General features: G+C 51.6%; 1 protein-coding gene across 1 annotated transcript; it reads left to right on the plus strand.

The window, feature by feature from the left end:
- Positions 1–670: 670 nt before the first annotated feature.
- Positions 671–9,596, plus strand: Sbk2 (SH3 domain binding kinase family member 2). The gene is made up of 4 exons (XM_048426876.3): positions 671–899; positions 1,790–2,044; positions 7,142–7,344; positions 8,117–9,596. Exons 2-4 carry the CDS (start codon positions 1,792–1,794, stop codon positions 8,702–8,704), a joined length of 1,044 nt encoding a protein of 347 aa, XP_048282833.3. The 5' UTR covers positions 671–899; positions 1,790–1,791; the 3' UTR covers positions 8,705–9,596.
- The last annotated feature ends 6,326 nt before the right edge of the window (positions 9,597–15,922 follow it).

The raw sequence follows: 15,922 nt of genomic DNA on the forward strand, positions 1-15,922 counted from the left end.
TAGATGTGAAGGAAGAGGGCTAGGATTCGGATCCCGGGGTCAGAGAGAAGAGGTCTAGCACCTAGTCTCCTGGATCGGTGGGAGGGGGGCTGGATCCCTGGGTTTGAGGAAGGCAGTTTAGGTGCCGGGATTCTGGGCCTGAGGGAAGGTGGCTACGGTCTGGGATCTTGAATCTGAGGGTAAATAGATGGGGCCGGGACTCCTGAGTCTGAGGAAGACGGGGTAGGGTCTGAACCTTGAATCTGAGGGAAGAGGGTTGGGGTCTAGAGTTCCGGACTTGAGAGAGGAAGGCTGCCCGAACCCTTGGATCTGAGGGAGGAAGGCTAAGAGCTTGGATATGAGAGAGAAAAGATAGGACCTAGACCCCCGTGTCTGGTAGGAGGGCTGCATTCTAGACTCCTCTACAGACGAAGGAAGGCTAGAGCGTGGACCCTGAACGTGAGGAAGGAGGCTGAAGTCTGGACTTCTGGATCTGAGAGGGGAGGGCTGCCTGGACTTTTGAGTCCTAGGGAGGAAAGCTGAGCCCCCTACCCCCATCTGGGGCGGTTGTCCAACCACAGCCAGTAACTAAGATTCAACACACGGTGTCGCTCTGCCCCTAGAGGGGGTCAGAAGGGGCGGGGCAGAGGGTGGGGCTTTACGACCCCCCAAGGTGGGGGCGGAACTTGTTTGTTCCTGAGCAAACCGATACTGGCAGGAGCCCTGAAGTGCAGGGCACTAACCGCAGTAGGCAGAAAGGGGTCAGACAAGCCTTGAAGAAGGTGAGGTCTGCAACGCTCAGCCCAGGTCAGAAGCAGGGCAAGGTTAACCGGCTTGAGGCAGGCTGCAGTTGGACAGGAAAAACGGGTGGAAAGAGTCTTGGACCCTCAACAGGACAAGAAACACCTTGAAGCAATCGGGTACTTGAGTGTTGGGGTCCAAACCCCCAAGTTGTGTGAGCTACAGAAGTTCCTGGGACGGTCATAAGTTATGGTTGGGACCCTTAGGTCTCAGGGAGGAGGACTTAGGGCTGACTCCTGGGTCTGAGGGAGGAGGGCTGGGGGCAGGGACCCTGGATCTGCGGGTAGATGGATGGGGTCTGAACTCCTGAGTCTGAAGAAGGGCTGGGGTCTGAATCCTGGATGTGAAGGAGGAAGGCTGGGGGCTATATTTCTAGGAGGGGAACTGGGGTCTAGAACCCCAGGTTTCGGGGAGGGCTGCTGGGCTGTGAGACTTGGACCACAACATAATTGAGGGTTGAAGAACTGGGGACAGGTCCAAGTGACAGCTCTGGGCAGGACCCTAATGTCTCAAGCTGTGTAGGGCCCCACCCTTCCCTGGAGGCAGAGAGCACCTGTTTGCTCTTTGGAGGGAGCTTCTCATCCACTCTGGGCCCAAGTCTGTTTGCTTTGGAAACAAGATGGGGAGGGGGGGGGTGTCTCAATGGCTTGGTTCATCTTTCACCCTCAGGCCACCAGGTGGCAGTGGGAATGGGGGGGAGGCACCTGACCTCACAATTGACCTCACTTCACACCAATGACTGTTTTCCACTCCTCGGGGTCTCTCACAGGGTGGAACTGAGTCACACTGAGAACTGGCAATCAGGCCTCCGTCCAGGTCCAGATTCCTCCTTCAGACCCCAGCCCTCTTCACTCAGATCCATGGGTCCCAACTCCAGCCTCCTCCCTCAGACCTAGGATTCCAGATCCCATCCTCCTCCCTCAGACCCAGAAGTCTGGTTTCCTTGCTCTCCCTCCGCTGGGCATAGTGACCTCTAAGTCCTGGATCCCTTTCTTTGTCTGTCTTGCAGAAATGCCGGGCAAACGGTCAGAAGACGGGCAGACGGAAGTGGCAGCTGTGGAGGATGGAGGTGACGAAGGCCTGGGGGGGCTCACGGTAGAGGAGCTGCAGCAGGGCCAGGAGACGGCTCTGGCCTTGGAGGACATGATGGCTCTGAGTGCCCAGACCCTGGTCCGCACTGAGGTGGAGGAACTGTATGAGGAAGTGCGTCCCTTGGGCCAGGGCCGCTTCGGCCGTGTCCTGCTGGTCACCCACCGTCAGAAAGGTACTGGGTCCCGGGCACAGGCGCGCCACAGGGTACATTTGAGAGTAGAGACTTCAGGCAAGCTTAGCCGGGACTGGGGAGTCATAGCAACGTCAATCAGATCTTCCTTTCCCACTTTATTTCTAAGCTGTGTATTTTAGGGGTTCCTTTAACTCCTCTGAGCCTCAGCTTTCTGCTTGGCAGAGAAGCCTGGCTTTATGGTGTAAACCTTCATAATCACATCACTCTACCACTCAGGCTGAGGCGGGAAGGTTGCTGTGAATCTGAAGCTGCCCTAAGGTTTACATAGTGAGATCCAGGTTAGCCATGGCTACATAGCAAGATGACCGTCTCAGACAAACGAAGCCAGGCATGATGACTGATTCCTGTAATTCCCGTATCCCTGATCAGGAGTTTGAAGTCAACTGTGATATGTATGGAGTTCCTGGCCAGCCTGGGCTACATAAGAGTCTGTTACAAAATGAGAAAGTCAGGCAGGATGGCTCAGCAGCTAAAGGCACTTGCCACGAAGTTCGAGAACCTGAGTTCAATTCCCCAGGTCCTGCATGGTGGAGGGAGAGAACTGAGTTCCCCAAGGTGTTCTCTGACCTCTGCAAACCTCCTCCCAACAAACACAATCAAACAGTGTAAAACTAAAAAGAAAGGGGAAAAGGAAAACCTATTTGTACTTAAAGAAACAAAACAATGATTTTCTAACACACAGTCATGTACACTTCTCTGCACTTCTGGGGAGTGTTTGAACTGTATCTACTGTGTCACCCACCTTTCCCTTCTCTTTCTTTTTACAATTTTATTAATTTTTTTTAGCTATGCACATATGGGGGGCAGTTGTGCACATGAGTGCAGTGTCCAGAGAGGCCAGAAGAGGGCAGCAAATCCCCTGAAGCTGGAGTTACAGGTGTTTGTGAGCTGCTGGACGGTGGGTGCTAGGATTTGATCTCTGGTCCTTTGGAAGAGTAGTGATTATTCTGATTGTTTTTTCTAACCTTTTCTTCCTTCCTTCCTTCCTTTCTTTTTGTTTTTGTTTTTTGAGACAGTGTTTCTCTGTGTAGCCCGAACTGCCCTGGAACTCACTCTGTAGACCAGACTGACTTCAAACCCACAGAGATCCACCTGCCTCTACCTCCCGAGTGCTGGGATTAAAGGCATGTGCCACCACCACCTGGCTCATTTAGTTTTATGTGTATGGGTGTTTTGCCTGCATGCACATCTGTGTACCACTTGCATGCCTGGTGCCCCCAGAGGCCAGAAGAGGATGTCCATTCCCTGAATGGACGTTACTGAATGGAGTTACTGATGGTTATTAGCTGCTGTGTTGGGTGCTGGGAATCGAACCTGAGGCCTCTGGAAGAGCACCCAATGCTCTCCACCACTGAGCCATCTCTCCAGCTTGCCTGCCTTTCTTCTTTTCCTTCCTTCCTTCCTTCCTTCCTTCCTTCCTTCCTTCCTTCCTTCCTCTCTTTCAGACAGGGTCCTATGCAGTCCACAATGGCCTCAAACTTGCTATATATCTGAGGCTGGTTGGGCAGGGCTGAAGATATAGCTCAGCGGTACAGTGCTTGCCTGGCACATGTGATGCCCTAGGTTTAATACCCAGTTCTGGACAAAATCCAAAACATCTCATCACGTTTCACCATCCAGCTGGGAAAACACAGTAACTGCAGCACTCAGGAAGCAGAGGAAAGAGTGCTCCGTGGCATCACCCACAGGCCACCGAGATGGCTCAGTGGGTAAAGCCTTGTAAGTCGTGCCACCTGAGCAGAGTCTCGGGGTGGAAAGACAAAACTGTCTGTGCAGAGTTGTTCCGTGATCCCTACATGCTCATCAGGTCATGTGCATGCTCATAGATAATCTCTCTCTCTCTCTCCCTCTCTCCCTCTCCCTCTCTCCCTCTCCCCCTCCCCTTCCCCTCGATGGAGTCTAGGGGCTGGAGAGGTGACTCCATAGTTAAAAAGCATTTGTTGCTTTTGCAAAGGACCCAAGTTCTACTCCCGGCACCCACAAGGTGACTCACAACTGTGTAAATCCAATTTCATAGGATCCAATGCCTTCCGACATCTGTGGTCACCAGACATACATACGGTGCACATACATACATGTAGACAAACACTCCGTGCACATAAAATAAAACTGAAATCGAAGAAAGAAGAGGGGTCGGAGAGATGACTCTGAGATGGTTCTGCAGCTAAGGGGGTGTGAGGGATGACGCACACCTTTAATCCAGCGCTCCAGAAGCAGATCTCTGAGTTCAAGGCCAGCCTGGTCAACAGAGTAAATTCCAGGACAGCCAGGGCTACACAGAGAAGCCCTTTCCTTTAGAAAAAAAGAAAAAGGATGGGACCTTACCTGTCCAGCAGAACTTAGTTCAATTCCCAGTATCAGGCAGCTCACAACCACCTGTGACTCCAGTTTCAGGGTCTCTAACATCCTTTTCTGTAGCACCCCACATATGCATCATATACTCACACACACGCATAAAATGCATAAATAAACATCAAAGATCACCCATCAAATTGAGACCAATGTGGTCAATGGGGTCCCAGGGCAGGTGAAATTACCCAGAGATCTTGTCTCAAAAAACTAAAAAGAAAGAAAGGAAAGAAGGGAAGCCACATTGGGGGGAGGGGGTCCTAAGAATTTGTCTTCCACTGTTTGAATTTGAGGGAATACAATTTGTCCCATAATAGAGAGAGAGGCAGAAGGAATGAGAAAGCCACCCAGGTCTGCTCAGAGCATGGCGGCAACTGAGAGACTGCCGATGAGCCTTCAACTGCTTAGTTTCACTGGACGGATAAGTTATGCCCCTGCATGCCCAGCCTCATGCTAGATCAGTGGTGCTCAACCTGCAGGTTGCGACCCTTCAGGGGTCAAACAACCTTTCACAGGGGTAGCCTAAGACCCATCAGAAAACAGAGATATTTACATTATGATTCATGTAATTTGGGTAGCCAAATTACAGTTATGAAGTAACAACAAAAGTAATTTGATGGTTGGGGGTCACCACAAAATGAGGAACTGTTTTAAAGGGTCGCAGCATTAGGAAGGCTGAGAACCGCTGTGTCAGAGGGTGAAGCCATAGGCAGGATGGAGATGCTCACAGTGGGAAGTGAGCAGAGGCTGTCAACACACGGGGTGAGCCCTGGGGCTGTAGCTCAGGCATAGGGTACTCTACTCGCCTTGTGTGCCCCTGGCTCTGGTTCAGTCCCCAATAGTGTCAAAAATAACCACACAAAAACAGAGGGTGGTGGGAAGTCACGATACCTGGAGGGGATACTGCCCCGTCAGGCTGGCGTGTGCAGAGTTTGAATGGTGGATGTTTGTTTAAAGACAGCCAGGTCTGTCATTTCAGCCATACGGGAGGCTGAGGAAGTAGGATGGCCATTTCAAGGTTTACCTGAGGCTGCAGAAATCGTTCGAGGTCCCCGAAAAATTTAGTGAAAACTCATAGCAAAGCAAAAAGTAAAAAGAAGTCTAAGGATATAGTTTGGGACTCTGGCACTTGCCTAGAATGTACCAGCGAGAGGCCAGGGGCAGGGCTCAGCGATAAGCGGTTGACCCAGAATCTACCAATGAGCAGGAAAGGCACTGTTCTTCCTTAGAGCCTTTGCCTAGAATCCCCCAGAGGGGACGGGGGCGGAGGGGGCACAGCTCAGCGGTAGAACACGTGCCTAGCATGCCTGAGGCCCTAGGTTCAATCCTCAGCAATAAAAAAAGAGAAAGTTGGTAGCCTGCCTACATCATACAACGATACAACCCCAAGGTAGATAAGCTTGTGCAAGAACTAGTAGCTGGCCGCTAAAGCTTGACACTAGCCATTCCTACCTTGAAAGAGGAATCTAGGAAGGTGTTTCTGCATAGACTAGGATCGTGACTCCTTACCTGGACCCGTTATCCTGTGCTCTGTACAGTTCCCCTGGTTGCCTCAAGCATGTCTTTGCACCCGCCACGGTGGTCCATACCTACATCCCAACTGTGAGACAGGATGGACAGGAGGGGTTCAGCATCATCCTCAGCTACACAGGGAGCCAGAAGCCAGGCTGGGATCCCTGAAACCCCCACAGTCTGCATGGGACCCACCTAGGTCCTGTACATATGTGTGACCGTTGTGTAGCTTGATCTGTTTGTGAGACTCCGAGCAGTGGGGTCAGTACCTGTCCCGAATGCTTGAGTTGGCTTTTGGGAACCTGTTCCTCATACTGGGTGTCTCACCCTGCCTTAATACAAAGGAGGAGCTTAGTCCTACCTCAGCTGGATATGCCATGCTTTGTTGATACCCATGGGAGGCCTGCCCCTTTCTGAGCAGAAACAAAGGGGGAGGGGAATGTGGAGGTGCAAAGAGGAGGCCAGGGGAGGGAACGGGAGGAGAGGAGGTGCAAAATACAGGAATAAAATTTAATTAATAATAATAAAAAAATCCTCCCACATGGGATTGTCATCATGGGGAGTCAGTCAATGGAGGTGCCAGTTTCAGTTTCTATTCCCCCTGAGAATGGAAATGCAGAGTGGACATGTGTGGACATGTGTGGGCATGGGTAGACATGGGCGGACATGGGCGGACATGTGTGGACATGGGTAGACATGAGTGGACATCAGTGGGCATGGGTAGACATGTGTGGACATGGATGGACATGTGTGGACATGGGTAGACATGAGTAGACATCAGTGGGCATGGGTAGACATGTGTGGACATGGGCAGACATGTGTGGACATGGGTAGACATGAGTGGACATCAGTGGGCATGGGTAGACATGAGTGGACATCAGTGGGCATGGGTAGACATGAGTGGACATCAGTGGGCATGGGTAAACATGTGTGGACATCAGTGGGCATGGGTAGACATGACTGGACATGGGGACATGGATGGACATGGGTAGACATAGTAGACATGTGTTGAAATTGGTAGACACGGGTGGACATGGGTGTTGAATGCTATCAGAGTAGGTTGGTAGGAAGGCAAGGATTGGGGAACAAGGAGGCATTTGAGAAACTGATTCCATTCGGAAGCCTAGGAAGAGGATCAAGAAAGCTGGTCCTAATGACCTTAAACTCTTACCCACCTCTGATATCCACCCCTGTTGCATCTGCCCCCACCTCCAGGAACACCCCTGGCACTGAAGCAACTCCCCAAGACCTCTACTTCCCTCCGTAGCTTTCTGTATGAGTTCTGTGTGGGCCTCTCACTCGGCACACATCCGGCCATCGTGGCCGCCTATGGCATTGGCATTGAGTCAGCCGGTTCCTACAGCTTCCTGACAGAGCCTGTCCTCCATGGGGACCTCATCACCTTCATCCAGCCCAAGGTGAGTAGGTGGCCCTGGAGATGCCTTTGTGAACCCTACAAGGGTTCGTGGGAGGCTCCAAACAGCATGGACCCCAAGAATCGTGTTCGCTGTTAGGCCACACTGGTCCCCATCTAACCCCAATTTCTAGAATTGTTGGGTCATTTTAGACTTCATTGACTATATCCTATCGAGATTAACCAACCTTCTCGAGTTCATAGTCTGATCTGCTGGAGTTAGCGGGCATCATGGGCTCACAGGGACCCATGTGGACTCCATCAGTTCACACTAGGCCTCACAGATCTCTCCAGGTCACACCAGGGGCTCATGCCAGGCCTCAGCATTCTTACAAGCCCATGGGACTTGCAGACCTCAGAGGCCTCAGATGGTCACAGGCCTCACAGCTCACACCATGCCTCATAGGCTCATGCTAGTTCCTCCTCATCCCCCTCAATAGGCCCCACAAGCTCACAGAACTTTAACATAGCTCAAAGGACTCACAGCTAAGAGTCACAGGTTCAAGCAGGCCTTACAAGCTCACACTAGGCCTTACAGGCCTAAAGTCCTCAAGGCCTGACAGGCTTGCTCTAGGCCTCAGAGACCTCACAGGTTCTCAGGTCTGAAGGCTCATACTAGGCCTTACAGGTCTCTCAAAGCTCACAGGCCCCACTGGCATCTGCTAACCTTCGCAGCTTTCTCCGGACCTGCGCCTGGGTTTGAAAAGCAGCCCTGTCTTTTCAGCTTCCCTCAGCAGCCCGGGAGCAGGGAACTTTGTTATGTTTTTCTCCTGCAGGTGGGTCTTCCCCAGCCAGCAGCCCAGCGCTGTGCGGCCCAGCTGGCCTCGGCTCTGGAACATATTCATTCCCACGGCCTAGTGTACCGGGACTTGAAGCCAGAGAACGTGCTGGTGTGTGACTCAGACTGCCATCGCATCAAGCTGACGGACTTTGGCCACACCAGGCCCCGAGGGACCCTGCTCCGACTCACTGGGCCACCTATCCCCTACACTGCCCCTGAGCTGTGTGCGCCACCACCCTTCCCCGAGGGGCTGCCCATCCAACCTGCCCTGGATGCCTGGGCTCTGGGAGTCCTGATCTTCTGCCTTCTTACCGGCTACTTCCCCTGGGACCAGCCCCTGGTGGAGGCGGACCCTTTCTTTGAGGACTTTCTCATCTGGCAGGCCTCTGGCCAGCCCCAGGACAGGCCACAGCCCTGGTACGGCCTGTCACCTGTGGCAGACACTCTCCTGTGGGGACTGCTAGACCCTCACCCCAGGAAGAGGAACCCTGTGAGCTCCATCAAGGGTTACCTAGGCCAACCCTGGAGGCAGAGGGAGGGGGAGGCTGAGGAACTGGCGAAGGGACTGAGGGAAGATGGGTAGTGAGCTGGCCTCCAGACTGCCAAGGGGGAGCAGCAAGCATGCCGAGACCTGCTTAGACTGTGCTGCCTGGCTGTGGCCTCCTCTCAGCTGTCAGTGTCTCCTACCTGTCCTGTGTGTAGTCTGTGTTCCTCCTCTATGCTCTGCCCACGTGCGTGCACACACACACACACACACACACACACACACACACACACACACACACGTGCTGTTGTGTGAAGGTCGGAGGACTTTCGGGAGTCAGTTCTCTCTTTCCACCTTGGGGCCCAGCAAGCGAACTGAGGTCTTCTCAGTCTTCAAGCACCTTACTTTACCTACGGGAGTCACCTTGCCATCTCTGGTCTTAAATCTGGACCCTCCTACCTCAGAATCCTGAGTCCCGGGATAACAAGCATGCACCGTGCTCAGCTCTCCTGCGTGGCTGCGCCCCATCCCACCCACCTCAGGTAGCCTCCCCCACAAACCCCAGATAAGACGGTCACCAGCCCCCCCTGGACTTCACGATCCCAGGCCCCTCCTCTACTATGTGTTCCTGGTGCCCACTGTACCTCTTCTGATCGTCCACCCTCCCAGATGGGGTGGGTGGGTCTTGGCTTCCGAAGAACGGCCATACGCCCTCAGAGTAGTGCCGGGCCTGCAGCAAGCAGTCAAGTAAGCAAACACATTTGTTCACCAGAGCTTTCCACGGGAGTCCCTCCCACTCTCCACCACTGTCTGCCCGGCTCTGATGTCCCATCTTCCCTTGTGGGGCTTCACGCCACTCGAATCTACTCCAGCTTTTTTCTCCCACCCACCTGCATGGCGGGACACTCCCCCTACCCCCAGCTCGCCGTGTGAGATACTTTATGTATTCTTGCCTCAGCTGCCCTCTGCAAATAAAGTCCCCCTGGCAACAGTTCCTGTGCTGTGACTCTGTTCATTTAGGAATGCGAAGTGTGTGCACAGACAAAGAGTGCACAGACATAGACACCCATAGAGACCAAGGGAGAGGCAGAAGAGACAGAGCAGTTGTAGGACCAAGTGGGACTTGGGTAAGGACTCCCATTGGGCCGCTCTTACATGGAGCCTGTGACATCACGTACCGAAATATTGTCCAGACAGCCATTTAATTTTAAAAAGAATTCATCAGGGGCTGGAGAGATGGCTCAGCAGTTAAGAACGTTGGTAGCTCTTCCAGAGATCCTGAGTTCAATTCCCAGCAACCACATGGTGGCTCACAACTGGCTATAATGAAATCTGGTGCCCTCTTCTGGCCTGTCGGGCTCTATGTGTAGATAGAGCACCATATACATAAAAAATACAACTTATTTTTTTAAAAGAAGAATTCATTATTACATGCTCATGCCACAGTGCTCCTGGAGCGATCAGAGGACAGGGTGCAGAAATTGGTCCTGTCATGGCTTAGTGCCAGGTACCGTGACCTCCTGAGCCTTCTCACCGGGCCAGTTTTTAAATTTTTGTTTGGTTTCTTTAATTTTTTTTAAGATTTATGTATTTATTATGCATATAGTATTCCGTTTGCATGTATGCCCACCAGAAGAGGGCACCAGATTTCACTGTAGATGGTTGTGAGCCAACATGTGGTTGCTGGGAATTAAATCAGGACCTCTGGAAGTTAATGCTCTTAACCTCTGTAACCTCTGAGCCATCTCTCCAGCCGTTTTTTGTTTGTTTGTTTTTACAACACAGAGTTTTACTATGTAGGCCTGGCTGTCCTGGAACTCCCTCTGTAGACCAGGCTGACCTCAAATTCACAAAGATCCACTTACCTCTGCCTACTAAATGCTGGGATTAAGTGTGCCACCACTCTCAGGCCCTTTTTTTTTTCCACGATCTTACATAGGCCAAGCTGCCCTTGAACTCACTATGTAGCTGAGGATGACCTTGAATTCCTGATCCTCCTGTCCATACCTCCTGAGTGTTGGAATTACAGTCTGGCACCACTGTGCTGGGTTTATGCAATCCTAGTATTGCAACCCAGGGTTTGTGGTGCTAAACACACATCCCCAGTCCCAGTCCCATGAGCTATTTATTTCCTCTCTCTTTTACCCAATCAAAGTTTGTGCAGTGCCAGTGTCAAAAACAAAACAAAACAAAACAAAACAAAAAAAACACCACAGTCCTGCCTGGGTAGATGTCTCAACTGGTAAATTGCTTGTCAGGAAACCCTGGGGTCCTGAGTTCCTTCTGCTTTAAGGGCATCCTTAAAACAAATCCTGCCCTGAGGAGGAAGAGACAGGCAAACCTCTGCAATTCGCTGGCCATTCAACTTTGTGTGCGCATGCTTGCATAAGCACAGCCGGGTGAGGTAGGTCAGACAGGAACCCTAGCCAGTCCTCATCCACCTGGTGCCCCCCCACTCCTTCTCACCCTCCCCACACATCCTAGCCCCTTCCTGGCAGCTGCCTTGTTTGCAAACACTCTCTCTTCCTCTCTGTGCCCTGCTTGGCTGCAGGCCCAGAGGAAGGCTACAACTCAGGGAAGGATCATGTGTCACTGGCTCCCTAGCCCCCTGCACACACCCTTAGTGCCCCTGCTGTGGCTACAAGGTGCTGCCTGGGAGGGGACTGGCAGAGCATGTGTGCCCGTGTGTGAAATGACCCCAAGGACCCTTGGACTCTGGGTTCCAGCCAATGACGCAGGGATGGCCGTTGCTATCCTGAGCGGCCAGTGGGGAGCCTGAAGAGTAAAGGATCTTAGAAAGAATAGATGGGGACACAAAGTGGGTGAGCTGCGTCAAGATCTCCTGCCACCTCCTCCATGGATCGAAAATAGCATGAGCAATTAGGCCAGGAATGTGTCCTATAAACATGGAAGGTGCCTGGGATGAGAGGAACAGACCAGAGAAGGCGGAGGGGCAGAGGGGCGCCTGTGTGCCTGTTAATTGGTGGTGGCAGCTGAGGATTAGCTGGAAGGTGATAATGACAAGCGTCGACCTAAGTGACAGGGGAGGATAGAAGATTCTCAGGAAGGGTCCAAGGGGAAGGACAACATTAATTAACAGTGCTAACAGCACCATTTCACACCAAGGACCGGCTCACACACTCCCCCTGCTCATTGATTCTCTCAGCATGCCAAAGGGGTCCCTGGGACTTTCCCTACTTCACTTTTGGGGTTGCGGTGTGGCACAGCAGCCAGACACTGGTCAGATCTCTTTCTCACTCCTACACACACACACACACACACACACACACACGTCAGTAGTAGAACTGCAATTCAAATCCCAACAGCACCCCTGCTGTTGATCTGCAGAGGTGTGAGAGAAGGGACATGGATAGTATGAGAGTGTGTGCAGTTACAGCCGTGTGTGTGTGTGTGTGTGTGCGTGCGCGTGTGCACAGCTACAGTCATGTGTGTGTGCTACAGCCATGTGTGTGTGCAGCTACAGCCATGTGTGTATGTGCAGCTACATCTGTGAGTGTGTGTGCAGCTACATCTATGTGTGTGTGCAGCTACATCTATGCTTGTGTGTGTGCAGCTACAACTGTGTGTGTGTGTGTGTGTGGTGTGCAGCCACAGTCACAAGAGTGTGGATGAAAGTGAGAATGCATGTGCATGTGAATGTGCACACGAGACTGTGTGTGTGTGTGCTACAGCCATGTGTGTGTGTGCAGCTACATCTGTGAGTGTGTGTATGCAGCTACAGCTGTGTGTGTGCAGCTACAGCTGTGCTTGTGTATGTGCAGCTACAACTGTGTGCATGTGTGTGTGTGTGTGTGTGTGTGTGTGTGGTGTGCAGCCACAGTCACAAGAGTGTGGATGAAAGTGAGAATGCATGTGCATATGAGTGTGCACACGAGATTGTTGTGTGTGAGAGGTGTGGCACAGTGAGTGCAAGAGCAAGTGTGATCGCAGGAGCATGGATGCATGAGTGTGTGAGGTAGGAGTAAACATGGGAGTGTGCATGTATGCACAAGTTAATGTGTGAGAGTGTGAATGTTAAGTGTGGGATGTGAATATGGATGTGGCTGTGAGACTGGGCTTGTGTGTGCAAGAGTCAGCATTATGCAAGTGGTTGGGTTGATATGAAATGCAGGCATGAGGGGTGAACAAGTGTGGATGTGAGTGGATGTGAACATGAACACATGGACCTGAGTGGACATGAGTGAGCACAGAGGTTCTGGAGCTAGTATGCTCACAAATGTGGTTATGTGAGCATGCAAGGGTGCTGTAAGTGCAGTGTGAAGTGAATGGGCACATGGGTGACTGAGTCCGAAGTGTGGGGTGTAAGAATGCACATGAGAATATGATAGTGTTTGTGTGTGTGAAAGTGAACACGAGCGTACGGAAGTGAGTGTGAGCACAAACATGTGGGTAGGTGTGAATTTGAGTGTACACCAGTGCAGGAGTAGGAGTGAGTGGGAGTGCATGGTCATGGGTGTGCATATGGGTGTGGAGGTGATGGCGAGGGCTGATATGATCATCAGTGTGATTGTGTGTAAAGGTGAGTGTGAACATGAGTGTGCATATGTACAAAAGTGAACTGGGTGGTGTGAAAATAAATGCACATATGAAGTGTGGGCAGGAATGAAAAGTATGCTCATATATACAGAAGTGTGGACCTGAGCGTGAGAGAGGACAAGAGTGTGTGATGTGTACATGTAGGAATGGTTACTGTGTGCAGGCACACGACTATGTGTGAACATGAAGTGTGTGTGTGAGGGTAAGGGCAGGTGTGAACATGAGAGGCTGATTATATGTGCAAGGATGAACACAGGGGTGTGAGAGTGAGTGTGAATATAATCCATCCAGATGAACACGAATAAAAGTATAGGTGTGGGTGTGAGCATGGGTAATGTGAGTGTGTGTGGAGTGAGTGCTAGGGTTCGTGTGATTGTGAGTGCATGCATGAGCAGGAGTGTGAATAGGAAATGTGGGGTAGACGTGAAGGTGTGTGCTTATAGGTGTGTGCATGTGAATGAGCGTGCATGTGAGTATGTTGTGTAAGTGTGCTCATGCAGGAGGGCATGCTGTGTGTGCAGGATCATGAATGTGTGTGTGGACTCATGGTGTGAGGGTATGGGGTGTGAGTGTGCAGGTGTGTCCACAGGTGTCAGCAGGAGTGCAGGTACACTCGAGTGTGCAAGTGTTTGTGAGTGTGGACACAAATGCATAGCTTGCTAGTATGGTATTTGATGTGAGAAGTAGTTGAGCAAGCCAAGGTGTGAATGTGTGCAAGGCTGTGTGAAGATGGATCTGAGCTGGTGTGAGTGAGCTCAAGTCAGGAGGGAAACAGTATGAGGTGGAGGTGAACACAGTTGTGTCACTGAGGTGTTCACCCCTTCTTGAGTTGTGGCACCTCACTGATAAACACTGGAAGCCAAGCAAGAAACACTTCACACCAGGGAGCACGACCACCACCATTATGGGACAGACGGGTGAAGATGAGGCAAACTGTGCCTCTCACACGCTGGAGCAGGCTTGTTACCATTATCTGGGGCCAGTGAGAGGGCTCAGTAGGTAAAGGTGGGTAAAGGTTTCATCTCTGGGCCCCACATGGTGGAAGGAGAGAAGAGACTCCTGCAAGTTGTCCTCTGACTGCTACACATGCATGGTGGCATGTGTGTCCTCTTCCCACATACACACACATCACATGTGTAACTCCCACCGATGAGCTACACCAGGCTAGCAATTCCACTCCGAGGTATACACCCTGGAGACAAGGACAGGACAAAGGGCCACAAAGAATGCAGCGTGAGGACCCGAGTTCAGGTACCCAGTATCCACGTAAACAGCCACGTGCAGCCAGAACGTGCCTGCAATTGCAGGGAGGTGTAGACTGGGGATCCCCTAGCCAACCCCGTGGTGAACTCCAGGGCTAGTGAGAGACTGAGAGACCCTATTTCAAAAAACTCAGGTGGATTTTTGCAATGGGCAGTAGTTGACAGAGAAATGCAACTGATCAAAACGCCAGGGACAAGGCCCTGAGTGGACCCCTAAATCATCCTGTCCAGGCCTCAGGCGGCCTAAAGGAAGAAGAAAGAAAGTAAAAGTTGGAGGATGGGGAGTAGCGCTGTGAAGCGTGACCTTCCAGATGTGGTGTGGCCTGCACAGCACAGCTGTGCTCATCTGCACAAGGTAGGGCCCAGCAACACTTTGAGACGTCTTCCGGTCACGGGAGAGCTAGTGAGCCCCACCCGGCTCCCTGTGCGCTTAGTGGCAGCTGAGGGGGAACGAGGAGCAAGGATCACTTTCTTCAGCAGTGTAGTTGCTGATAACTGCCCATGCTGCTGCAAGCTACCACAACTGAACTCAGTGCAGAGACAAAATACAAACATGGAAGTAAGAAAACTAGCTGGGGAGAAACTTCCAACCGGGCAGAGGGGCATGAGAGACAAAAATAGGATGAAAATGACTAAAGTTCGTTATTTACATGGATGAAAGTGTCATGTTTTTTAGTGAAAAACAATCGAAGAGGACATCTGACGTTGACTCCTGACTTCCGCACATACACAAGTATGCTCACACATATGCTCACGCACACAAAGGCTGCACGCATGTCTTCATAGCAACGTTCCCCAGAGAGCAGGGACAATGAAAACATCCGAACCCATGTGTGAAGATAGTGTGGCTCACCTGTGCATGAGATACTTCCATAAAGGAACGAACGGGACACACAGCCTGGGTGTCAGAGACACCCTGGGCCATCAAAGCTGAGTCAAAAAAGCCATCACAGGGGACCACAGGTGGCAACTCCATTCATAGGAAATGTACAGAATGGACCACCCATGGTCGTGATGGAGCTGATGGAGTAGGAGCTGGCGCTGGGGTGCAGTGACTGCTGAGGCCCATGGGTTTCCGTTTCAGGGGGCTGGGCATGTTCTTAGGTTAGATTACAATGAGCACTGAGCAGTTATCTTCATATGTTCACAGTCAGGGGGCTGGAGAGGTGGCTCAGCAGGGAGTGGTACAGAGAGACAAAAGGCCCAGTCTCACAGGTATGATTTTGCTGTTTTGTCTGTCTGTCTGTCTGTCTGAGTCAGTCTCGTGTAAGCCAGGCTGACTTCAGACTTCTTATGTAGCCAAGGATGACCTTCAACTAACTCTTAATCCTCCTGCCTCCATTTCCTGGGTGCTAAGGTTTCAGGCACACACCACTACACCTGCTTTATGCAGTGCCGGGGATCGAACCCAGGGCCCTGTGCATGCTAGGCAAGCACTCTACCAACTTATCTATACCCCAGGCCCAGGTAACAAATGTTAACTAGATGTGCTAAGATG

This window comes from Myodes glareolus, chromosome 1 (genome assembly GCF_982192425.1).
Source record: "Myodes glareolus chromosome 1, mMyoGla1.1, whole genome shotgun sequence".
Taxonomy (NCBI): domain Eukaryota; kingdom Metazoa; phylum Chordata; class Mammalia; order Rodentia; family Cricetidae; genus Myodes; species Myodes glareolus.

What these genes read in the sequence shown, in the direction of transcription:
- Sbk2 (XM_048426876.3), top strand. Translation starts at nt 1,792, where the DNA reads ATGCCGGGCAAACGGTCAGAAGACGGGCAGACGGAAGTGGCAGCTGTG. An exon ending in GGTCACCCACCGTCAGAAAG is followed by an intron (nt 2,045 to 7,141) that starts GTACTGGGTCCC and finishes CCCCACCTCCAG; the next exon opens with GAACACCCCTGGCACTGAAG. An exon ending in TCACCTTCATCCAGCCCAAG is followed by an intron (nt 7,345 to 8,116) that starts GTGAGTAGGTGG and finishes TTTCTCCTGCAG; the next exon opens with GTGGGTCTTCCCCAGCCAGC.